General features: G+C 40.0%; 1 protein-coding gene across 4 annotated transcripts in view; it reads left to right on the top strand.

Moving 5' to 3' along the window:
* ANK3 (ankyrin 3) overlaps positions 1-25,793 on the top strand; it is a 618,703-nt gene that overhangs the window by 461,500 nt on the left and 131,410 nt on the right. For all 4 annotated transcript variants that reach the window (XM_045568777.1, XM_045568776.1, XM_045568774.1 and 1 more), the window contains exons 11-19: positions 2,444-2,641; positions 4,485-4,583; positions 7,282-7,380; positions 9,223-9,321; positions 12,084-12,281; positions 13,922-14,020; positions 14,280-14,378; positions 20,034-20,231; positions 24,815-24,913. In XM_045568777.1, the coding sequence (XP_045424733.1) occupies positions 2,444-2,641; positions 4,485-4,583; positions 7,282-7,380; positions 9,223-9,321; positions 12,084-12,281; positions 13,922-14,020; positions 14,280-14,378; positions 20,034-20,231; positions 24,815-24,913 (1,188 nt within the window). The remainder of the gene's footprint in view (positions 1-2,443; positions 2,642-4,484; positions 4,584-7,281; positions 7,381-9,222; positions 9,322-12,083; positions 12,282-13,921; positions 14,021-14,279; positions 14,379-20,033; positions 20,232-24,814; positions 24,914-25,793) is intronic.

The raw sequence follows: 25,793 nt of genomic DNA, 5'->3' as shown, positions 1-25,793 counted from the left end.
GTGAGTTACCACACTCAAACCCTCTTTTCATGTTCCCAAATTTGTAGACATCATTCACCTGTTTTTTTCCCTTTCCCATTGTGTGTGTGGGAATGGGGAAGGGCATAACATGTGTGTGCTCTTGTGGATTTTACTCCTTAAATTCCTTTAGTGTGTCTTGGTGGAGTTTTAGGAGAGGAAGGATAAATACGTGTATTACATCTTCCCCGTTTAATCAGAAGTTTCCCTCTGCACGGAGAATAAGCTCTTTACTAGATCAGACCACCCCTATCTCAGCTCTTTTCATTTAACTCCTAGTCACCATCTTCCAGCCAGCCAGCCTTCGTTTACTTCCTACAACACACCAAGCTTGTTCTCCTTTCCTGTTCACGCAGGTTTGAGTCCTTTAGATTGTCCCAGATCTCTGTAGCTTCTGTACATTCTTCTCACACATACCTTTTCTGACTATCCACCCCTTCTGCCCTCACCACCCTGCTAAATCAGATGAAAAAAAGTAAAAAAAAAAAAAAAAAATTTTTTTTTTTTTTAACATATTTTAGTTACAGCTCTTAACACCATCTTGAAAATATCTGTTGCTTTACCCACTTGCTGTTCTGGAATGAAGGAAACAACTTTCCCTTGTTCAGTGCAATATCCTCAAGCACCTAACTTAGTGCCTAGCACATAGTAGGCCTTCAGTGAATATTGGTTGAATGAATATGAAGTGAATGAATGTGTTCCTGGCTGGAAGGCAACCTGTCCAGTTCCTTAAGACTTTCATCTTACTGAACTAAGAAAGCCCGTCACATTGGATCCATGTTTTCAGGCTCCATATATAACACCACCTCTTTCCATGGGGCAGATGATCTTGTCTTCACTTTCTTCTCATCCTTCCCCAGTGACCTTTGCATTTCCTACTGATGCATTAGAGAATTTCCTTCTATTGTTGACACTGCCTCCCATTTCTACTCTCCACGAAGTCATTTATTCTCTCAGATTTTGTTTCTTTGTTTACTTTGTGTTTTCCTCTAAGGCTATATCAAAACATAAAGCAAAGGAGTGTTTGGCAGGAATAAACCAGTACATATGCTTGTGGGCGGCAGTATCTCAAATGGGAAATGTTCCCACCCTTTATTGCACCTTAGTTTCTACTTTGGTTTAAAATGTTTTAGGGGGATTCTTTTAGGCCCAAATATCTTGATGGACTGACAGTATATGAGATCTTTAAATTTACATAAATATTTATCAAGCTCTTTCTAGATATGCAGGGCTCTCTGCTGGGCTATGTGGAGAGATTATAACCATGAACCTCTGCCTTTAAGAAACTGAAACAGTTGAAATATGTGGCAGTGAGTGAACAATGCCATGAGAGTGGCTAACAGAGAGCTGATGTTATTTTTTTCTTATCTTGATTTCCCTTATTTCATTCATTGATAAATTTGGGGCAAAAAACTTGGCCCAGAGAATTCAGAAACATCTGGTCCATCACTGCATATTTTATATGTCATTATTGTCAAGATTCATTGATGACAATTTTTTTTAGAAACTGAATGTGCTTTCAAATCACTTTTTTTCCCAAAATATGTAAAATTATATTATAATAATTAATAGAGCCTCTCTTGATAATTGGCTTCTCCAGGAATCTCCCAGGCTCCCCCACTTTGCCTTAATATTTAAAAGAAGTATGCAGAACAGACTGACATCTTAATACTTTGTTTTGCCCTCATTAGGAAATGTATAGTGAATGCCAAATGCCATTCTAACCTTTTTAAAGTTTTATTTCCCTTTGACCCTTTTCCTTTCTTCTCTCAGCTCTCTAAATGAATTTTTAACTCATTCCTGCTACACATGACTAATTGTGTTATTGAACCCAGTTGATTTAAACCAACCAGGCAAGCATTAGTTAATGAGTTCGTCAGTGTCTTGCCCTTCCACATCATAGACACGTGGGGGCACCAGAATGATAGAAAAAGGGAAAGTTTTTCTTTCTGCACTAATGCGAGATGAAATGTATTGTTGTATTCGGACCTTTTTTTTTAAATCAAATCAGTATAGTATTCAATGTTAAGTATTAGTAATCTATAAGAACAAAACAAATACCAGTCCAATGAATATCAGTCTGTTCTTGCCTTTATTTTTTTCCTTTCAGTCCTGAATATTAAGAATTCCTATTCATTAAGAATGCAGTAAATTATCGCCCTTACTGCAGTTCACACTACTTTTAAATCAGGAAAAGAAATTATCCTCGACAGTTTCTTACTGATTGACATGAGAAATGGGAGGACCAGTTTTAAAAGTCGCTGTAGTTGAAAACACTTGTCAAAACCTTTTCAAAATAGATGTATTTCTGTGTGAAAAATTAGTGTTTTCAGTTGCACTTTGTATTTGCACTTTATTTTGGGTTTACATTTGCATTTGAAAGGTGCAAACAACGAATGAACTCTGATTTCCTTGTATGTTCCAGAATGGACTGTCTCCGTTGCACATGGCCACCCAAGGGGATCATTTGAACTGCGTCCAGCTTCTCCTCCAGCATAACGTGCCCGTGGACGATGTCACCAATGACTACCTGACTGCCCTCCACGTGGCTGCCCACTGTGGCCATTACAAAGTCGCCAAGGTTCTCTTGGATAAGAAAGCTAACCCCAATGCCAAAGCCCTGGTGAGTGGCTCGGCCGACGAGTCCAGCCTAAGTTGTCTTGCTGACAACATGCTACCCCTGCTTGTGAAGGGATTGCTTTTGAGGAGGTAAAGATGGAAGGTACTAGCTAAAGAATATACTTCTTGTCAGTTTTTCAAATATCCTTCAGAGAAATCTACAAAACCTTCGATTTCTGACATGAAAAAGGCTGATGCAGCTAAATCATTAACCCCTTTATGGTCACACTAGTGATTCTCTTATACAAATGAACCCAAAGACTGTATAATTATAAAAAGACTCAGGCGGTCAACCTCATCTTATTATAGGTAAACATATAATCTGTGAATTAAACGTTTGTTCTGAGATCTAAAAACATCAGGCGAAATGGTCAAAAAACCGTATTTCAAACAGAAAAGGCCAAGGAATTTGTGAGCTAAAATTTTATACTCTATTAACCCTGTAAGTTAATGAAATATGGTCTGTCATCTTCTGTTTCCTTTTGCCAGTCAAAATTTTGGTCCAGTTTTTGTAGTCTCAACTCCTAAAAATGATTTTCTCTTTTAATGCTATCATTTGGTTTTCTCAGCAAGATGGCATTTGTTGTTTTTGAAAAAAATAAATGGTCCCAACTTAGCTGTTGAAATTTATTTCAGAATAAGTACCCATGTTTAGGAAAAAATACGTCACCAAATTTTAGGGGCAATGTGAGTTTACTAGCAATTTTGAGGTGAAGACTATTATCCAATTAACCCTTTCAGGAAGGGTCTCTGCTCCTTTCCAACAAGTGAGGTCGCCCTGTCTGGATGGACCCGGGGCACCTCCCCTGTGCTGCAGGCTCTGACATTCAGAGTGGGCGGGAAGGAATGATGAAGGAGGAACTCTCCAGACCCCAGACGGTTCCATTGCCACTGTAATTCTACAAGCTTTTACCAGAGCAGCATTTCAAGGGCTGTTGGCCTGCCCAGTCTATCAAACATGTCCTTGAATTCTGAGAAGGGAAGAAAAGAAATTAGCAATTGTGACTCATTTTTCCATACAAGAAAAAAAAAAAGTCTTAAAACAGGGCGTGGGCTCCCACTCTCATTTTCCTGTGACTGTAAAGATGTCACAACATATGGAGGCTGTAGCCTGTCATCCTGCAATAGACGGTGGCCAGACAAGGGGTCGCAGGTACCTCCGTGAAAGCACCTGCGATAACTTTGACCTAAGCTTTTACTGTGGTCCCCAGTATTTTATGGTTCTCCCTGGACAACTGAAATACACACCACAGGCAGGGCAGTTTGGTAGGTAATTTGTTAAAAAGCAGGTCCCTTTTTATGAGATTAAATATTAAACCAAATGATTCAGATAATAGGTTATTTATATTTCTGCTTCCTTGGAGTAAGCACCTACGAGAATCTTAGAGCTAGAGAAGAAATGAAAACATTTCAGAGCTGGTCTTGTAGTTGTCCTAAAATGCAGCAGAGAAGTCAGACTAGGCATTGGGCTGTGAGGACAAATGTTTGGGCCCAGCTGTTTTTAGATTGTGTTTGAAATGAAGTGGAGGAGGGACATATTATTTGGAAGAGTGAATTCCAAAATAAAATAAGAAAATGCATGACCATTTTTGCCTTGGCTAACCAGGAGATTGTAACAAAAATTCATTACCTGTTCACAGTTACTAGGGCACCTTGGGTTCCTAGGAGCAGCTAGACCACCCTCTGCTTCCAGAAATAATCTACATTCTGTTTAACCCCGGGTAGTTTCTGTTTTTTTCAACATCTTTATAGCACATCATTTTAGCAAAAAAACAAATTTGCCACACACAGTAAAATTGGATTTCAGTGGCGTGTAGTCAAGCAGTGTGTGTATTTGTCCCTTGCAGAATGGCTTTACCCCTCTTCACATTGCCTGCAAGAAGAATCGAATTAAAGTAATGGAACTCCTTCTGAAACACGGTGCATCCATCCAAGCCGTAACCGAGGTGAGAGGAGTAAGATTTCTGGGATTCCTGAGGTGCTAAGAGTGTAGCCTTGGCAGCCAGAGCCCCAGTGCCAACTCCAGGGACCAGTTTTGTTTGTGTGCCATTGCCGCAGACTACATTCTGAACTCTTCCCCAGAAGGAAGAGTTCTTTACCAATCCTTAGGAGACGAGAATGTGGGTGGCTAGGGTACAAATGCATCGCCATGACTAGAAATGTAACCCAAAATACACGCTCAAGGTGAGTGGCCCCATCATGGAAAGCCTAATTTATATGAAATCTTATAACACAGTGCTTCTCTAATGGGGGTGATTTTGTACCCCCAGGGATATTTGGCAATGTCTGGAGGTATTTTTAGTAGTCACGACTGGGTAGTACTGCTGGCATGTAGTGGACAGAGGCCAGGGATGCTACTAAATAGTTTACAATGTACAGGATGGCTTCCCACAACAAAGAATTATCTGGTTGAAAATGTCACATGTGCCGAGGTTGAGAAATAGTGCAAAACACCACCTCTGTGTTTTTGTAAAGTAAGAATTGCTCTATCTCAAGACTCAAAATTAATGAACTAAAGAGTTGCTGAAGTTAGTAGAGGACTAGCTCTAGGTTTCTTTCACAGGAACGAACTCAGAACTCAGAGAAATGACCCAGCAGAATCAGGGCTGAGCAAACCAAGCCTGGCATCTCCCCTCCAGACCTGTCCCATCCCCCTACCTCCCTCTGACTACCCCCAGCACTCTGGTCTCCGTGAATTCTAGCTGCTGCCGCGTCCCTAGACTGGACACCTTCATATGTGTGCACCTTCTTGTGTCACACTCCCTCTGCCAGGCTAGTCCTGCACATCCTTCAGGACCAGATCTGGGCACCCTCTCTAGGAAAGCTTCCCACTCCTTGGCCTGGACTAGGTGCTCTTCTAGGGATCATCACCCCATCCTGTGCATATTTCTATCAAAGTGTTTATCCTGCTGTCTGACTGTGACTCAGCTGCTCCCCCATGTCCCCCAGGGGCTGCAGCCTCCTTGAAGACAGGGCTGAGTCTTACTGGTCTTTGTGTACCCACAATGCCTGGACCATCCACAATGGATCATTCAGGAGAGTGTTACTGAAGGCTCTGTGCTTAACTGTAGGATTCAAAGCAGACATTAACGTTGAAGTCTTATCTAGTGATTGTTGCTTGGCTTCAGTTTCTTACCTGCAAATGCAATACTTACCTTGATTTGTAACACTTACAATTTTTGAAATATTAAATGGTTGACAATATTAATACTGATGCTCTCTTATCAGATTTATGGCCTCATACCAGACAACTTGTTATTTTAAGTTTAAAATAGTTAAGTTTATTCTCAGTGCATGGGAACCCTTTTTACAGATCAGAATAGATTCTGAAATAAAAGTAGATTTCTGACTGATGTTTGAAGAAATGTCCAGAGATGTCGGTCAGAGATTAGAAGTTCCCGAGGCAGACCTGTGCTCCCTACAACCTGTAAAAGGCAGTTCAGACCAAGACTTTGCCTTCTACGAGTTCTAACGACTCCCTCTGCTGATGGAAAAAGGTGCCAAACTAGAACAAAATTCTTGTTTTCCTCAATTGTTTTTGCTATTTGAAGTCTGGGCAGCCAGAATTATTACTCTTCTTTCTCTTACCTCACTTTTATTGTATAGAATTCCTTTACAATATTTTTTGACATTGCTCAATTTCTTTTGACATTAATTATCCCCTTCTCTCCCTTTTTAAAAAACAGGTCAGCTCTTTCTAGCCATATTAAAATTTTTCTATCAAGTTATGATATTCATGTTGTAAGCTAAATTAAATGCAGAAAAACTCAAAACGGAATCATTTCCTGTAAGAAGCACAAGTAAATTACACTCTTTATCAAGATTGTTGATTTGAGATTTTGATCCTCTTTCTTATCCACTCTACTTAAATCTCACAGTCATGGGGCCTATTCAATATAAAATACCTTGGAATCGATAAATTCTGGTTTATGCTAAATAGTGTTCTGGGGTATTGTACACATGTGTGCAGGTGTAGGATGTGAAACAAACATAAAAATTAAAGTCTAGTCTAAAGGCCATTGTAATATTTGCTTTAATTATATTGTCTTAATTTATAATACTCATAAACTTAAAAAATAAAATGATTGACAGTATTAATGCTGATTTGCTCATTTATTAGCGGGAATGGCTTTTTATTAGGTACCCTGCTCTTTCATGTATAATATAATCAGTTTATTCCAAGTGCATGGGAATCCTTTTTAAAGCCCAGAATAGGATCTGAAATAAAAGTCAACTTTTTACTAATGTGTATGAAATCCCACTGTTCCCCCCACATAAACACTCATATGGATGAAGAAGGCTTATTAGCAAAGGATAAAAACCTTCAAGTTATTTATCTCTCAATTTTTTTCAAATATCTACATCAAAAGTATGAAATTCCATTTCTTCTTTAACAGATATGACATAGGTCTTTCATAATCACTTGCTCTAGAGAAATAGAAATGATGATTATGTGTTGATATAGTTGCCTTATAGAATCTGTGACATATTGGTGAATGTCCTGGTTATCTTTGGATCTGGTCACTAAACTGATTTGGATGGATGGATGGATGGATAGATAGATGGATGGATGGATGGTGGGCACACAGACAAACCCGTTTTATGATAAGTCAACAAACCAACATTTCCTTCTTTTCCCCATAGTCGGGCCTTACCCCAATCCATGTTGCTGCCTTCATGGGGCATGTAAATATTGTATCGCAACTAATGCATCATGGAGCCTCACCAAACACCACTAACGTGGTAGGTATTCTTTTAACAAAGAAGGTCCAATTGTGAGTATCTAAGAAACTGGCAAAGTTGGCTTTTATCTGCTTACTTTTTATTGTAATTAAATTACTGTTTAATTTGACTGCTTAAAAGGACAGAATTTGAGAATACCTTTGGTTTCCTTTACTTTAAAGGCAAGATCCATTCAATCACTAGTTGGTCACAAATTGTTAGGATTTATGAACTATGTCCATTAACCTTACAGGTACATTGCTACTGGATATTATGTTTTCAGAAACAAAGTGTTTGGGGCGGGTGCGGTTTCTGTAACAGAAGCATTAAAAAGTGCTGCATGTTGAGGTGGTTCAGACACTATCATTGTTTATATAAAGTTACTTTCAAGTAACTTCATAGTAATCTCTCTTTAGTGTGCTTTACCATGTCACAACAAACCCATGGAACTCTGAGTTCATAGATTATGAGATGATGTTGTTTTCCACACTAAGCTTTGCTCTGTCAGAACCAAGAGACTCACTGCAGAATAAATATCAGAGCAATAACTGAACACTCTCAATCTGTATGTGGTATTTGATATTGCTTTGTAGGGTTTCAAATTTGACATCATAATGATGTTAGCACACAAGACCACAAGCGTAAGAACACTCACTTGATGGACCCGTGAGCACTAAAGAAGTAAAAATAAAACAAGCTGGCCCAGAAGGGCCGAGCCAGAAGGGCCGAGCCAGAAGGGCAGCCCTCCCATAAGGCTCTGTGTCTTCCAGCAGCCCCAGTCAGTATATCCATGAGATCAGAACAGACCAGCTTCTCAGCTAAATACAATCATTCCTGGTATTAACTCCAGAGAGTATTTTCCTTCATAAAGAGAACACTTAGTAAGATACTGAACAACATGCTCCACACCTTTCCAGTAAACACAATAACAAGATTCCTGTAAAGTCTGTCTTGGTACATCCTTCCATGGAGGTTGATGGCCTATAAAGCAAAGCTCGACTTATAGATTGAGTGGACATCACTTGTGTGAGAAAATATATTTGATTTTTATTATGTTCACGTTTGACATTGACCCTTATCCTATGAAACTGTATCCATGTTTCCTATGTTGGTTTTATTTTTATGAGATAAATGAATAAATACCCTGAATTAAAGTCTATTTCATGAAAAGGTAGGGGAAAGGGGCAGTCCAGTGGCAAAGAAAATGACTTCTTGGGATAATGACTAATGCCTTTGAATACTGATCTGTCCAGAGGAAGCAGGGAATGCAAACCAACTGTAGACAAGTCAAGTCTGGCCCTTGGGTGTGTTTATGTTGCCCATGCAATGTTTTGTTTTTAATTCTGATTTTGTGGTCAACATTTAAGGATTGGGAAATTTATACAGACATTCAGACTGCCACTTCTTTTGAAAAGCAGGAAGGTACGGCATAACGGGGCTGGCATCCTGCACGGCGTCAGCCACAGTCTGCAGGTGCTGGCAGGGGCTGCCCACTTCATGGCAGGTGCAGGGCTCTGTTGTTCAGCAGCCCCACCCGCCCTGCTGCATCACCGACACTTCTGCTGGGCCCCTGTGAGCGTTTGCCTTTCCAGCTGCCACTAAGGCCATATTACATTCATAGATCACCAAGCAACGCTTTTGATACCGTGGGTGACTAGGCTACCTGGGGTTACACCAAAGTCCTTGCCATCGTGGATCGGATTCCTGTGAAACTCTTACGTATTTGCTTTCCTATCTTTCCAATAAGGAGATGCTTAGGATTATTGTTTTATTTTTTAAAAAAGTCCATCATAAGCTTTGCCAAACAAAACACACAACTCTTCTTCAGAGCTGCAGTTAACTTACTTTGGCTCATGTTCCCAGAGAGGAGAAACAGCACTGCACATGGCAGCTCGATCCGGCCAAGCTGAAGTCGTGCGGTACCTGGTACAAGACGGCGCTCAGGTAGAAGCTAAAGCTAAGGTATGTGCGAAACAGGACGGCATTTGCTATGGAGGAAAAACCCTTCTATTTTCATATGACCTTTGAATATATACATTCTGGCTTTCAAGAAGACTTTTTAAAAACAGTGGACAACCTCCAATAACAAAAGTCTCTACTCAAGTATAATAATATAAAAAAATCCTTTCCCTCCCTATTTGTTCATTGAATTATTTAACAAAATTAATACAACAAGAACTTGTGCCAGGCACTGTTCTTAGCACATTGCTAGAGCCTAAAAAATTAGGAACTGAATCTAGATGTGGTCCAGGGTTCTTTGTACTCCACGGAGAAGGGCTTTTGTGCAAAGCTTCTAGAACAAACACAATTTGGAAGTATCATTGAGTTCTGTCGGTTGACTTATATGTCAGCCGTAACAGCCACAAAAGGAAAAAGGGAATTCTTTTTCTACACAGCTTGTAAAACCATCAACCGTGAGACTGAGCTCAGAGCTGCTGTAGAGCTCTTCCTGTCAGGGCTGAGTCCGGCCGCCTGTGGTCTGTCTGCTAGTTACCCTCCAGCAGAAACTCACGTATCTGCCACTGTCCAATGGACAGTGTGGTCATCAGAATGGCAGTTCAGGTCCAGAATCAGAAAGAAATACATAAATACCTTAACCATTTAATTTCAACCTACAATATATAAAGGTACAATTATTTGCCATTTATTTGCACAGTCTGCAGTTCCTAGTTTCAGGTGAAGTGAAAAAACCAAGACATTTGTGAAACAATTTGAATACAGAATATTTCTAGACTTTTATGATTTTTCTCTCAGTGTATTCAGCTGTCTGACCCATATCTCATTTGACCATAATTGGTGCCTATTAACCTCTGTCTAGGCTTTCCAAAGTTTTCCACTTATTATTCCAAGGGAAAGTCAAAGCCTTTCCTTTCATACTCACATTTTATCTGTTAACACATGGCTTAATTGTATAATTAAAGTAACTAGTACAAACTAATAAACTAGCTAGTCCCAAACATACTACTGTGGTAATAAACAACTGGGGCTTTGTAAGCATAGAATCCACAGGTGGGTACAAAGGTTGTGACATCCTAGGCAGCAGGCCAAGAGCCTCAAGTGTCCGGTGGACCATGGTGCCAGTTGGTGGATTTTATAGAGGAACTAAAGGCAAAGGTCAGCAAACTTTTTCTGTAAAAGGCCTGATAGTAAATATCTTAGGCTTTGCAGGATGCCGTCTCTGTTGCAGCTACTCAACTCTGCCGGTATTGCACAAAAGCAGCCCTAGTGAAAGCAGGGATCGACTGTGTGTAAACAAATGGGCATGGCTGTGTTCCAGTAAAACTTTATTTACAAAAACAGGCAGCAGCTGGATTTGGCCCCTGCATTGTAGGTTACTGACCCCTTATCTAGAGGATGTTGGCTAATCCACTGTTGGTTAAATAGAATGTCTAAGAGAGGCTGTAATCTTCTATGGATTATAAGAAACCTTACATTTAAGATTCTCGTTAGTTACATATCAAACATCATGACTAGGGAATGGTTTTACCCACAAGCTGAAACTGAGGATAGGATTTCTACTTTTCATTTCATTAAGGAGGTAGTATATATAGTGAGCCTGGCCCCCTCAGCCAGACTACCTGGGTTTGAATCTCGGGCCATCTTTTAGTAGCTGTGTAACATTGCCCAAGTTAATTAACATCTCTGTGCTATATTTTCCTTTCCAGAGTTCTCTTATAGAAAATGGGAATAATGATTGTTGTAATTTATAGGACTGTTGTAAGGATTAATGAATTAATGTAGGTGGAGTACTTCAAGCAGAGCCTGGGACATAGTAGGTCTTCCATAAATGTGTGGTGGTGGTGGTGGTGGTGGTGGCAGTAGGACAAGCATATGAGATTTTTCTTTGGCCTTATCTTTTTCTGCTTTCAATAGTCATCTTCTCTCCAACCCCTCCTGTGCTTCCTGCTGGATACATAGCCCCTATTGCTTTGACATTGACCCGTATCCTATGACTCTTCCAAAACAGCATCCTGTGTTGTAGCCTCTTTTCTCCACCTTCCCTACTTATTTACCTGAACATTATCACATTTCAGTAGAAAACTTCTACCTGGCGGGCTACCTCAGGGGATAGGAAAACTTGCCACTCCCATTTGGCATAAGGCCCTAAGGGTACAGGACTGATGAGTGTCTCATGCCTTCGGGTGAATTGCAGTAAGGTGGCTCTCCTCTCTAGGCAGATGCAGCCCATGCCAGGACGCACAGCTTGGCAAGCAGAGGGCATCAGCCCCCATCAGCCTGCTTGGCCAGGAGCCTTTGCACGGGTGTACCTGGCAGCCCTGTACTGCCTTCCTCTCCCTCCACTTTTGGCTATGGCAAGGCAGAACTGATGAAATAGTTCATTCCATGTGAGGGCATAGTAACTGGTAGAGGAATAATGTCCCTCTTGAGTAAGTGAGCTTTCCTGGGATACATTCCCTCATCTCCCAAAAAAGGAGTCATTAGAGGTTAAAAATTGATTATGGCAGGTGGTGATGGGAATAATTTATAAATAGAACTGCTTTTCACAGTTTTCATACTAATAGGTCACCCCAAGGATATTTAAGAAGTTTAGATCTACCATCTCCACATTTCTGAACCTTGAAGCAAAAGATAAATGAGATTCCTTTTAGCATTGAATCAAAGAGTTGAATGTACCTCTGACATCAATCAGCTAATGCTCCCTGAATTTTTCATAATGACACCACTGTTTTCTCAACTCATCAGCCTTGCATTTCTGCCTTTAGGATGACCAAACCCCACTCCACATTTCAGCCCGACTGGGGAAGGCAGATATTGTCCAACAGCTGTTGCAGCAAGGAGCGTCTCCAAATGCAGCCACGACTTCTGGGTACACCCCACTTCACCTTTCCGCCCGAGAGGGGCACGAGGATGTCGCCGCATTCCTTTTGGATCATGGAGCATCTTTATCTATAACAACAAAGGTATGAAAGCGAGCCTCGGGAACCTGCTGTGTCCCCCACAATACATCCTCCTTCCATCTGACAGCACAGCACAGCAATAGGTGCAGAAACTGCATGACAGCATCTGTCCTTGGGATCCCAGGGTCGTCATTAACATGGTCAGCAAAGCACTGGTGTGGGGGAGGGTAGTTGTGTATATTTTGTGGGGGGGTTTGCCTTAAGTTTCTCAGTACATTATCTTCTAATGAAACCTTATCAATATCTAGAGTCAGAGATTTCTTGCAAGTTATTGGACTTAAATGGCAGTTTAAAAGCACGGCAATAGATTTCTCTTGCTAAGGCCAAGTACACAAATACATTATCACAGCTCAGTATTTGAAAGTAAACACTTTAAAATCAGGAGGTTTGGGTTTCTTGAGTTGTTTTCATCTTGTTGTTAATTTTGTTATCATTGTTGTTGTCTGATCTATGGTTTGAGTGTTTAGTCTCAACTCTGATGTCTTAGAGTAACACCCTAGCATACAGTTGCTCTGCATGTGCAGAAAGCAAAATGTGCAGCTCATTTTTCTTGCGATGCTACATAAACCTGGCAAGTGTGACAGCAAGATGAATTGGCCTGTGGCGTGTCTTAAAAAGCTAGTAACTGGTATTGCATTCTTTCATTTGGATGCAGATAAGAAGGATTAATGTGTAATCAATACAAAAGATAATTACAAATACTTGGAGAACTAACTGAATCAAACTTCAGACTTCATCTCCTGTGATTTTTTGGGGCTCTTCCATAGAGTCGAAATGCAAGTTCCTGAATCTCATTTAATACGTGAAACAAAATAATGGGTGATGAAGTGTTGAATGTCCAGGCATTTCACCGTATCAGCTGCCCATTGCCTCTAGTTTGCTGTAGTCTCATGGGGTCAAATGTGTTGATGACCCTCTGATCCCTGACTCGTGCTTGGTGCCCTCCCTCATGGTGCATGCTGATTGACTGGTTGATACCTAGATCCCTGTAGCAGTTGGAAGCATGGGAGACCAGCCACTCAACTCTCAGCATCTAATTTTTGCATATCTGTCCATGTGTCATTATTAAGTTCACCTGTAGAATAAGTGTCATTATTCTAGAACCATGTTATTATTCAGTTCACCTATAGTAGCAAAGGGGAGAAAATTTCTGACTCCTACTCCTGAAGACTGGAGCAGACATAAAGATACGTGTGTGCATGTGGAAACAGGAAAAAGGGAAGAGAAAGTGTCCAGTCTGGTGATGTGAAGTTGCGAGGGGTCCAGACTTGCCCTGGATTTTCCCAAGCCCTCCACATTGGGTCCGGGACCTTGTAACTTATTCTTCTCACAATATGAAACCCCAAAACAGCCCCGGAATAAGCCCCAGATCCAGCTCCCCTACTTCATCCTGGCAAGATACCTGGTTACTTCCAGAATTAATGGTATGTCATGGCTCAGCCAGCAGAGGGAAAAAGATTAGATATCCTGGCATGTTCTGCTCATCCCTATTGATGAGGGGCCTCTTCAGCTCTTATCTGTGAGTCTTGGTCCTGAAATGCAGACTTAACTGCTCATCATCATTGGAAAAATTCATCAGTCACGGAAAAGAAGTGATTTTATGTCATTTCTATCGCTCATTAATTTTATGTTTCTTTTTTCAGAAAGGATTTACTCCCCTTCATGTGGCAGCAAAATATGGGAAGCTTGAAGTAGCCAACCTCCTGCTACAGAAAAGCGCGTCCCCAGACGCTGCTGGGAAGGTAGGAGGCCACGGGCCACTTCGGTCCACTTGCTAATGTTTGCCAACAGCCACCCAAATTCTAACTATGCTGTAGTTAAGTCCCACTATGAGGAAGAACACTTGGGAAGTAGGAGGTGAATACTGGGGTCCAGGTATTATGGAAACTGGAATATAAACTACACTGTATGTTGTATCCAATCTGATCCCATTGCCTCAATCTAGGCTTCTCATGTTAAGACCCCTTTGACACTGGTTGTTGTTTCTGCACGTGTTTTCAGAGCGGGCTAACCCCACTGCATGTGGCTGCACATTATGATAATCAGAAAGTGGCACTTCTGCTTTTGGACCAAGGAGCCTCACCTCACACGGCGGCCAAGGTATATCTGTCATTCCACAGTCCATGGGGACCGACAGGCAGGTCCATGGGTCTCTGCGTTTTGTCCACTTTTGCTTCACCTGGAGCACTCGCCTAGGTTAGGCACCACAGAAACATCACAGAAATAAAAGCGCCTCAGGCAATGTGTGCCTTCCGTGATTGAGTCAACTCATGCGCTAGATGCTCAGTAAATATGTGCTGTCGATTGATTTTCTCTGACAGTCCAGGACATCCTGGAGCCTGGAGAGGAAGAGGAGTTGGAGCGCTGTGTAGCCAGATTAAACCCATAAGCACAGCTGGAGGGAATGGGAAAGTTCTGACTCGTCAGAATTATAAAACGTGCCACATTTTCCTGGCCATAAGATATTGCCTTAAGGTTGTTTATTTGTGTTTAATAAAATAGATTGGGAGGTTTTGCGTACGTGTTTTTATTATTGCTGAGGAGAATCTTTGTTCTTATCGTTAGGGTATTTTTGACCAGTACATAACTTAGATTTCTGACAAAAGAGATAAATTGAGTATTCAGCTACCTTATGATTCTGGTTTTCTGACTTCAGAGGCAAATCGTAAAGAAAGGTTTATTTAAAGACAGATTAACAGAGTGCTGTTGGTTTAATGAGTTCTCTATTGTTGAACAGGTGGCTTTGACCAGAGGATACCGAAATGATACAAACCACAATTTCGGTGTTGCCCAGTTCTTTTAGTAAATACCATTGGTTGAAGGACCCTTTAGCATACCTAATGCATTGATTTACTATTGTTATTTGCTATTATCAGTTTTATTATATAATAGTAAATCAAAGATTTACTATTCCATTTTGGGGCAGTTCTCTTCTTTAAACCTAATGTTTAGATCAAATCAGTTGTATATGCAGATCAATGAATGTGGGCTGTTATGGATTACTTTAGATACTTTAAGAGAGAAAGTTTCAGTATAAAGTTTTTTATACTTCATCTAGAGAGTATGTTGTCTTTGACAGGTATTTCTCCTCGGAATCTTTCAATCATTTCCTGCCCCATCCTCCCTAGAATTGTATCCAGTGAAATCTACAATTCAAAACCAAACTCCCAAACCTGCTTTTTATCTAAATGCATCTTCCCCCTTGATCATTTCTGACCCTGACAAACATTTTTTCTATCATAAAACCACGCCTTGACTTAATAAAATTTTATCTTTAAAAAAAAAAGACATAGCAGCATTATTCACAATAGCAAAAAGGTAGAAAAAAGCCCAAATATCCACTGATGGATGGATGGGTAAATAACATGTACACACACACACACACACACACACACACACACAACACACACACAATGGAATATTATTTAGCCTTGAAAAGGAAGGTAATTCTGACACATGCTACTATATGGATGAAACTTGAAGACATTGAGCTAAGTAAGATAAGCCAGTTACACAAGGGCAAACATTGTATGATTCCACTTATCTGAGGTAAGTAGAGTAGTCAAGTCCATAGAGACAGAGACAGGACGGTGGTTGGTAGGGGGGAATGGGAATGGGAGTTAGTGTTGAATGGGTACAGAGTCTCAGTTTGGGAAGGTGGGAAAGTTCTGGAGATGCATGATGCTGATGGAGAACAATGCACATGTACAGCACTTAATGCTACTGACTTGTGTACTTAAAAATGCTTTAAATGGGAAATTTTGTTGTATGTATTTTGCCATAATTTTGAAGAGAGAATTTTGTAATAGAATCTAATGGTTGTCCATTTTATTTCAGTTTATTTTTATCCTGTGCATATGGGCTACTTATTTTACATATAAGTAATCCCAGGTTCTTGGTAGGCAACCAGTAAATAATTAGTAAGTGAACTATTCTTTCCTCACATGAGAGTAATAATTTTGGCACAACTAGTGCCAAGCAGTGTAGAATTGACAGGAGTTGTAAAATAATAAGTGCAACAAGATGAGTCCACTTTGCTTTTCTATCCACAAGTAACTCTTTAACAGGACAGTAGTGGGTATATTTGCAGTTGATTTCCAGCTTTATGTTTGTCAAACGAGGCTTAGTATTTATGGTTCTATATCTGCCAAACCTCTTTCACAAAGAGCTGCAAAGAAATCCTTTAAATAATTCTCTATAATATCCCACTAGCCTTAGGCATATCTCTTATAGTCAATTAAACACTGTCTTTTCTAATGGGATACCCATTCTCATTCCCGTAGCACAACTGCCTCCGTAAGTGGCTGGGTAATGCCACCTGTGGCCCGTGTCCGCCCGTCCGTCCCGGCCTCTGGAGCAGCGTCCCGGTCGGAGACGTTTTTAGACCAGTCCGCGCAAAGCCAGTCAGGAATCGGCCCTATCTGCTGGGGCAAAAAGCCCGCGCTACAGTGGTTTACACTGATAAGGCTCCATTTTTCTCATGGCATAAACAGTGGGGAGGCAGGTGTTGATGTCGGTTCAGTGTTTCCAGGGTGTTGAAGCAAGTTCCCCGTGACTCATTTTTGCCTTTCCCTCCGGAGGCTGTTGAGGCTCAGCCTGTCGGGTCCCCAGAAAGCGAAGGCTGAAGGGAAAGTCGGCACAACAGGGCTTTCCCGGAGCTCCACCCAGCCGCGTTTTCCTCACATCTCATTGGCCACTCCTGTCCGCAAGGGAAGTTGGGAAATGTAGTTCTTCAGCTGGACACAGTCCCAGAGGCTCTTTTACTGAAGAAGGAGGCAGAATGGATGCAGAGTAGGCAGTCTGCCTCCTTTACTCCAGGGAAGCCCAAGCATTCCTGAATCCTGGCAGTGGCAAGAAATAAGGGACAGAGTTTCCATAGGGCATGATTACTATATGGACGTAGCAGCAGCAACCTCAATGTTAACCCTTCACCAATCATATCTTTTGTCCTTTTTCTTGGAATATGTGATACCCTTTCTTCTCTTTTTAAAAAATGGCCAATTTATTTTCTTACTCATACATGTCCTAAAGACATGATGGGATTTTAGGTACGCTGGTGGTGCTGAAAAGTAGATGGGCTGCTCTAATCCATTTTAGCCAGATCTATTTCCCAAGGCAGGACACTGTGCTGTTCATAGGATTGGCTTGAGTTCAGGCACTAATTGTGTAAGAGATAGTGAGCCTTCACTTATTATTTGTCAGATTTCTCTTCGATAAAATGTACATATCTATTTATATGGGTCAGTATGTTTGTGAAAGTTTTTGGAAAAAATAGAAAGTATGATTTAAACATCATATATTACTTTTGATCACTTTAAATTGCTTTTACTTTTATTTTCATTGTGAAATGGCAAAAGCACACATGACAAGCACTTTGTCCTCTTTATCAAGAGGAAAAATATATAGAGATCAAGATTATTCTACAGCTGAATCTTTATTTTATTTTTCTTTGTGGATGCATCTGCCTTTTTTAGTGTGACAAGTGAGAATCATTTTACTTTTCAGAAAATAGAAAGAACTTAGAAATTTTCAAAAATTCCATCGTAGGTCTCAAGATAAACCATTTGTTTATTATTTGAAAATATTTATTAAGTCTTTCTGAGATTAACTTTGCATTTTAAAATAATACCATGGGTTGATTTCCCCTTGCCTTATACTTTCCTTTGTATCTCAGTTAAGGAGATCAGGATAAACCCCTAAGCAGCAGGGAGTAACTTGTCTGAAGTTGGCATGCATTACAGAGATACTAGAGCTTCTCTTGATAAATATTTTTTAGGACCTAGGATGTTGTGGTGGAATTAGAAGTAATCAAGAAGATTATCATGTGTGAGAAGATCTTGAGCTGCCTTACCTTGGTTAGGGGTTGAGAAGTGACTAACTTATAAAAGCAAAAACAGATAAGATGCATGATAAGAAGCTAAGTCCCGACCTTATCTTGCCTTTCCCACTCTAATAGTTAGTGTTAGACATATGGACTGATAGTCCCTATTTTAGCACTGCTTTGTGAATCTTCTCTTTTACGCAGGGGTGGGGAGGGGTGGTGAAACAGCTCAACCCCTCCTGTCACTCACCACAGAGCTGGGCTCAGTCCAAAGCTCTGCATTCAGCTCTGAAGGTGTTGGTCTCTGAAGGATGTGTCCCAGCAGAGGGCCAAATATTTCTCAGGGCATCTGGGGTTTCCAGATGGCAATAGGTCAAAATTAAAACAAGAATATAAAATCTTCTTCTACCCTGGATCATCCAGTTTGGCAGAGGCTGGTTTCAGAAGAGTCTAGAAGTGATATTTCTACTTTCATGGGTTGGTATCCAATAGTCTAATAAATCCTCTCCAATTGATTACAGAAAGAGAGTTTGTCCAGTGAGAAATGCTGTTGGACTAGGACATGCAAGGGACTTCAGTGTGAGCGTTATTGTAGCAGGAGGGCTGCTCAATGTGCAGCAACTTCCATGACCCTCCGTGTTGTTTCTGGACCTTCCACATGACTCAGAAAGATTGTGATTGTTACATTGTTTAAATTTGGATGATTTTCCCAAATATAAATTTTCAGATTCTATTTTCTCTCTCTAAATCCTCCTGTCTGTAGAAAAAGAAATAATTCTAATTTATCATTGGCATATTTTAAATAGTTGGGTTCATGTCCATGTCAAAGTATAATCTTGCATTTCCTTTAAATGACTGTGAACCAGGGTAAGGTCCCCCTAAAACTCTTTCTCAGGCCAGGGGACTCTGAAGCCTCCTAAGGCACAGCTAATTAACAGTTTGTCAAAGGAATTTTGGTTGCATCTATCTGAGCATCAAGGGTCAGCCTCAAGAAGGATGCCAGAATGTTCTGAAAGCTGTAGTACACTTGATTCAAATTCTGAAGATTCCCTTCATTATTTAATCAATATGTGCCAGTTATTACAAGGCACTACAAAGACAAATATGACACAACATGTGCCCTCAACAAGTGTATGTTCTAGTAGGAAGAGATGTATAAACAAAAGAGTGCCACCAAATGTCCCCATACTTTGATTAGAGTCAGTCGAGTTGGGGAGGTAGGCATTGAGGTTTGGAAGGTGGGGAGAGGTCAAAGACTTGATGGAGGGGGTGACCCTCGAGCTGAATTTCCAATGGATAGAGCTGGCCCCTGGGCGTGCTAGGGAAAAGAATTCTTGGCAGGGTAAGGCAAGAGAGAAACATGAGACAGTATGAGGGTCCCTCTGAGGGACCTGCAGGATGACCAGACCAGTACAAATATGGCATAACGACTGGAGTTTTGTGAAAAAGCAAATTAGAGTAGATTATAATGTCCTGACTACAATAAAAATTAAAACTTTCAATTTGTAAGCAGTAGATGGCCATTCAAGGGATTTTTAAAATGAAATAATAACAGCTCTGAATGTGCCCCAGTGCTGCCATATTGTTTATTGTTTCCTAGTAGTGGTCCCTCCTCTCCTCAATTTAAATAAAGCAAATAATTATTGAGCACCTACGAAGTAAACTACTTATAAAAGGAAAATCTATATTCCTTTTCGAAAACTCATAGTACTCTCTTTTGTTAAATCATGTTTTCCTTACTTAGGAATGCAGGAGACACGGAGGCAATATATTAATGGCACCGCTTGGTTTATCAGTGTTTGCTTACTTAATCGTGATTTTTTTTAAACAATCAAAGAAAGCCACTAGAAAGAGAAGTATATACTGTTTGATAATGCACTGTACACATTTTTATCTTGTTACCGGGCATGTGACCAAGTGATTCGTGTTGACAGAATGGTTATACACCACTGCACATCGCTGCCAAAAAGAACCAGATGGACATAGCGACAACTCTGCTGGAATATGGTGCTGATGCCAACGCAGTTACCCGGCAAGGAATTGCTTCCGTCCATCTTGCAGCTCAGGAAGGGCACGTGGACATGGTGTCACTGCTCCTCAGTCGAAATGCTAACGTGAACCTGAGCAATAAGGTAACATTTTTTTTTTCTTGACAAAGCATGCAACACAACAAAACCCCACCCCTCAGAAAGGGCACTAAGGATTCGTGAAAAATCTGGATCAAATAGAAACGTGTAAAGTGTAATATTGCACAAAGATGTTTACCAAAGTGTTATCGTAGCAAAAATGTGGAAGCAATCTGTTTAAACAATATGACAAATAATTTAGTCATACAATTGAGTCTATGGGTATATGACTCTGTATACATATAGCCATAAAAATGAGGTCCTCAAAGTTTTTAAAGTAACTTTTTAAAAAAACTGTTATAATGTTAATTCAAAGGGCAACATTGTTACTTTACCAGAACATAGCAAATAAGAAGTTCCAAATTGTAGCCTGTTGCTTCATTCCACAAACAGTTTTGGGGGATCCTATTCCTTGCCTGTCCAGTTTTAAGTCTAGCTTATAAAGAGAAATTAGAAACATGACAGCCTTCAGAGAGTTCATTTTAATAACAGAAATTTGGAGTAGCTACTTTATTGAATAGATAAGAAAAGTTGTTAGCTTTCAAGTCTAGTCTTTTCATGTAAATTTGCAGTTCTGAAGGAACTTGAGAAGACTGTTCCCTAAGCTTTTCAAACACTCCTGGCCTCATCTTTGAAATCCCCTTTATTAATGAAGAAAGGACAAGTTTAGTCAAGCAAAGTAAAAGTTTAGCCCACAATGGACCAGAAACATGTTCAGGAAGTTTCTGTCTTTCATTGCATTTATGGAATTTAGGTATACTGAATTGCTTAAGATCTGCCCAAAACACAGGTACAATGGTTCTAAGTCTCCAGATGACTAGAAACCTGTTCAGATAACATATAACCACCAAGTTATGCCACCTCTCTGAGCCTCAGGTTCCTTCTCTAGTAAATGGAGATAACGATACTTACTGCACAGAGATGTCATGAGGATTAACTGGGGTAATTTTTAGCATTTTCTTTGAAGTAGAAAAATAATAGTTGTCTTAATTTTGGAATTAGGATGCTCTGTGCTAATCTGAATTCCCAAGGCTATAATTTAACAAATTCTGTTGACCAACAGATATACATAGGAGACCTGAGAAACATTTTTTCCATTTTAGCATTTTAACAAATCTTTTTTTTTTTTTTTGTATACTGACTTGATTTTCTCATATCTTTCTTTTTAATCATTCATTTTAGCAATGCATGTGTCAGCATTTGTGGGAATCACAAAGAAGTTTAAAGTAATCATTATGATTAGGAGGTGTTTGAGCTTTTAAATTTTCTACAGTTTACATACTAGTTTATAGACTAGCCCTTTAATAGTTTACTAGAAAATTCAACTTGTCTTAATGATGAAGACCCTGCCTTTCTCAAATTAATGCACACTCTGTCATCTACTAGATTATATTTTCTCTTGTGAGCCCAGAATATTGTATTTCATCAATTCTGTCAGAGATAATATGGTACTTTAACAATTGGTTCAAAATTGAACATTTTCAGTAGTTTTGATGCCAGATAACATGTGACTGACTTTTTTCTTCTTTAAAATCCTGCAGTCAACTGGTGCAATATATACCCAGCTTTAAATTTACCTTAGACTCACAGAACATTTTTAGATGGAAAATACTTTATTTAGGAAAAAAAATTTCAGTGTTTGCTTTAGTAGTCTAGAAATTAGCAAAGGGAATTCTGAAGACCAAAAGACATACACAGTAAACCATGGAAGTCTGAAAATTTCTGGCCACCTTCCTGAATAAATTATGCAAAAACAGAGGTATTTCTAAAGAAATTTTAAAGGATCAGCTGGCTTCCTGTCAGCATGCTGTATTTAAGGAACTTCCAAGAACTTCAAATTACCTAGAAACTATCTAATAAGAAGGCATTCATAAATTTTTTCTCAGTTGTCACTTTCTGCATAAAGTGTTGAATATGCCCCGATGTGAAAATAGAAAAGCAGCAGAACTTTATTATTTAACAATGACCTTCTGTGACAGTTTTTCTGTCAGTTTTCCCTGCATGGCCACTGTTTTAAGCATCAGCTACTCTCTGTTCCCTCCACCCGTCTTCCATCTCCCCTTCCCACCTTCTCATTGAACACTACATTTTATTTCCTTTCTAAAAAATAATTACTAAATGAAAGATTTAACTGGGTGCAGTGACTCACACCTGTAATCCCAGCACTTTGGGAGGCCGAGCCAGGAGGATCACTTGAGGCCAGGAGATCGAGACCAGCCTGAGCAATACAGAAAGCAGAAAGACCGTGTCTCTGCAAAAAAGAAAATAGAAAAATTAGCTGGGCATGCTGGCGTGCAACTGTAGTCCTAGCTGCACAGGAGGCTGAGGTAGAAGGATCGCTTGAACTCAGGAGTTTGAGGTTGCGGTGAGCTATGCTGATGCCACTGCACTCCAGCCTGGGCAACAGAGGGGAGGAAAAGAAAAAAAAGAAAAGATAAAGAAAAGATCTAGCTTTCATGAAAATTTATGTTGAGCTAAACACTTCATTCTTCTCACTTTTTTTCCTTACCAGTAACCATCAGTTCCCCAGTAGTTTCAAGGAAAAACGATCATGAACCCGAAGTTACTATTAAAGTGCTAGTGTTTGATTTCATTCCACTTGGTTTTTGATGTTCCTGTCAAAACCCACATAGATTTTGCAGACCACAAATAGCTATATTTTTTATTAATATACAGCTAAAAGAATATTAAACGGAACTGTTGCTATTCTAAGTTCATGTTCTTTCTGTTTCAAATATATGCTATCTTTAAAATGAGCAATGGCTAAAACCCCTAAAAGATTAACAGGTAACTTCTGAACACAAAAAAGGCTGTTGTGACCTACAAATTTTTATGTGTCTTTTTAATCCAAACCATAAATATAAAAGTAAAATTTCATTTATTTACCCTGTTTCACCTAAAAAATGTTTTTCTCTCTGATTTAATCAAATAATAGGTGGCTTAAATGTTAGATGCTAGACACAGGTTATATAAAGATTAAAGATACATTACTTACCTCAGCAAGCTCACAGAGGAAGACAGACAAGAAAACAGAGTTTAAATGTAAATTATGATGCCCTTAAAAGAGGTGAGCACATGGAAGGTGTGCACATAAATGCAGTGATTTGGGCCTTCCACAAGACAGGGAAAGAGAGAGAATGAAGAAGCCAAAAGTGAGTCCCTGCAGAGAGTGGGTGAACCGTGCGGGCAGCACACACAGGAACAGGGGAGCGTGAATGAGGAGAGCAGGCGCCCAGCACACGTTTCTCAGTCTTTGCTGAGAAGCACTCAGTAAAGTAGCCTCAAACTTAGAATAGGTGACCATGACACTTTCACAAAATGTTATGGCTGAAAATGTTATTTCCTCCAAAGTAGAACAGGGAACATTGTTCCGTGATGATGTCAGTGTTTGGGTGGTACCAATTTTGGCCCTGGCTTGTTTTTCTTGGATTGCAAGTGAGTGCATCAGTCCTCCTTTTTACACTTCCCCTTTATTCGGTTTGAGTGAGCTTCCTCCCAAATTCTATAAGCATTATGAAAAAGTCAGCAGCGAATGACTCTTTCTTAATCCCATAATTTCTCTGATGGAATGGCAACCTGTAAATAAATAATGTTCCACATCTAGAGGGTTCTGTGCCCTTCCCAAAGCTGACTCTGATTCATTCCCTGCTTTCCTCTGACGAGTAGGACAGGCTGGTGTTCTCCTTGCACAGATGCTAGGGGGGGAGACGGGGGGCCTCCAGGGTTAAGACATGAACTTTGTGTTCATAATGGATGAAAGACAAGAATCTGAAAGCACTTACGCCAACTCACTTTCTCTCCAATATTTATGGGGAAAAAAAGCTTTACAATTACAGAAGATTTTTTAAACTAGAGTATAGGCTTAGTGATTTTTTTTTTCTTGGTCATGAGAACAACGATGTGTTCTGCAAATTCTCTGGTAGAGTCAGTTTCAAATACTGTATTCAGTCTTGTTGAACCAACTAAATGACCTGGAAATTCTTACGATCTAGCATTCACATTGCGTTTCACAGGTGATCTGTCCTACCCAGAAGCAATGTACAGAAAAGACTTATCAGACCTTGGGTATTAATATGCAGGAAGTATTATCATTACATATCAGTATTCGCTTTATAAACAGATATTATTTTAATCATTTTTGCTAAAGTTAATGCCATTGGTAATGTAATAAAACTCTTGCATAATTCTGTAAAAAAAAAAAAGGTCTCATATTTTTAAAGATGAACACCGAAATGTATAGGGGAAAAATGATACAATGTCTGGATTTGCTTTAAAAAACTGCCACAAAGAAATGAATGAAAAGAAAAAGAGGGATAGATAAAGCAAATGTAGCAAAATCTTGATAACTGCTGAGTCTCTGATGAGTATCCATTCCCTCCACTTTTGAGGATGCTTGAAATTTGTCATCAAGCCTGCAAATAGCAATGTTGCCACAGTGCTAACCTTGTATGGTATGGAAGCTTATTCTATAGATTTTTTTTTTAAACATAGAAATTCTAGGCTTATTATCCTAGAAGTCACAAATTGGTTTTCAAACATGTACTATGTTTCTTCCTGTAAGATTACTGTGCACTTTAAATCTTTTGCAGAGTGGCCTGACCCCACTCCATCTGGCTGCGCAAGAAGACAGAGTGAATGTGGCTGAAGTCCTCGTAAACCAAGGGGCTCATGTGGACGCCCAGACAAAGGTAGATGTTCCCTCTGTTTCCCATACGAAAAAGAATGTGTCCATACAAAGTGCCGCTCGGTGACTCCTGTATGGAAGCAACTACAATTGTATAGGGGGAAAAATCCCTTCAGTCAAATGTATTTGTCCCAGAGACACCAAAGTCTCTGGTTGTAGTACCCCAGATACTTTCGTCTTTAGTGGCCTGAGCAATTTATCCTAGCTGCGTATCAATATCCCCTGTGTTAACACTGCTCAGCCTCCACACAACAGATGCGTCCTTCAGGGACTGAGTGTGAAAGCTTGTCCCTTTCTTCGTTTAAAAATGCAGATAAATCAACAAATAGAAAAACTTGTCAGTAATTTGTGACTACATAACTTTGTTCAACGTGGTTTATGAGAAAGGATAAATTAAGGTTTATTCAATTATTACTCACCTGCTAAATTCCTTATGGTCTGCATGGTGGTGCGTGCCTTCTCTCTCTCTCTCTCTCTCTCTAACAAAATAGCTCTCTTTTGAAAAAGAAAAATAATTACCAATTAATCTTATATAATGCCACAATTCAAACACAGATTAGAAAAATCAGGCCACGTGCAGTGGCTCACGCCTATAATCCTAGCACTTTGGGAAGCTGAGGCAACAAGATCGCTTGAGGCTAAGAGTTTGAGACCAGCCTGAGCAACATAGTGAGACCTCGTGTCTACAAAAATAGAAAAATTAGCAAGGTGTGGTGGCACTCACCTGTAGTCCCAGCTACTTGGGAAGCTGAGGCAGGTGGATTTCTTGAGCCCAGGAGTTTGAGATTGCAGTGAGTTGTCATGACACCGTTGTATTCTAGCCTGGGCAACAGAGTGAGACCCTGTCTCAGGAGAAAAAAAAAAAGACAAACACAGATAAGAAA

The sequence above is a fragment of the Lemur catta genome, chromosome 14, assembly GCF_020740605.2.
Source record: "Lemur catta isolate mLemCat1 chromosome 14, mLemCat1.pri, whole genome shotgun sequence".
In the NCBI taxonomy this organism is placed as follows: domain Eukaryota; kingdom Metazoa; phylum Chordata; class Mammalia; order Primates; family Lemuridae; genus Lemur; species Lemur catta.
Note: the sequence above shows the minus strand (reverse complement) of the source record. Positions and strands in the feature narration are given on the sequence as shown.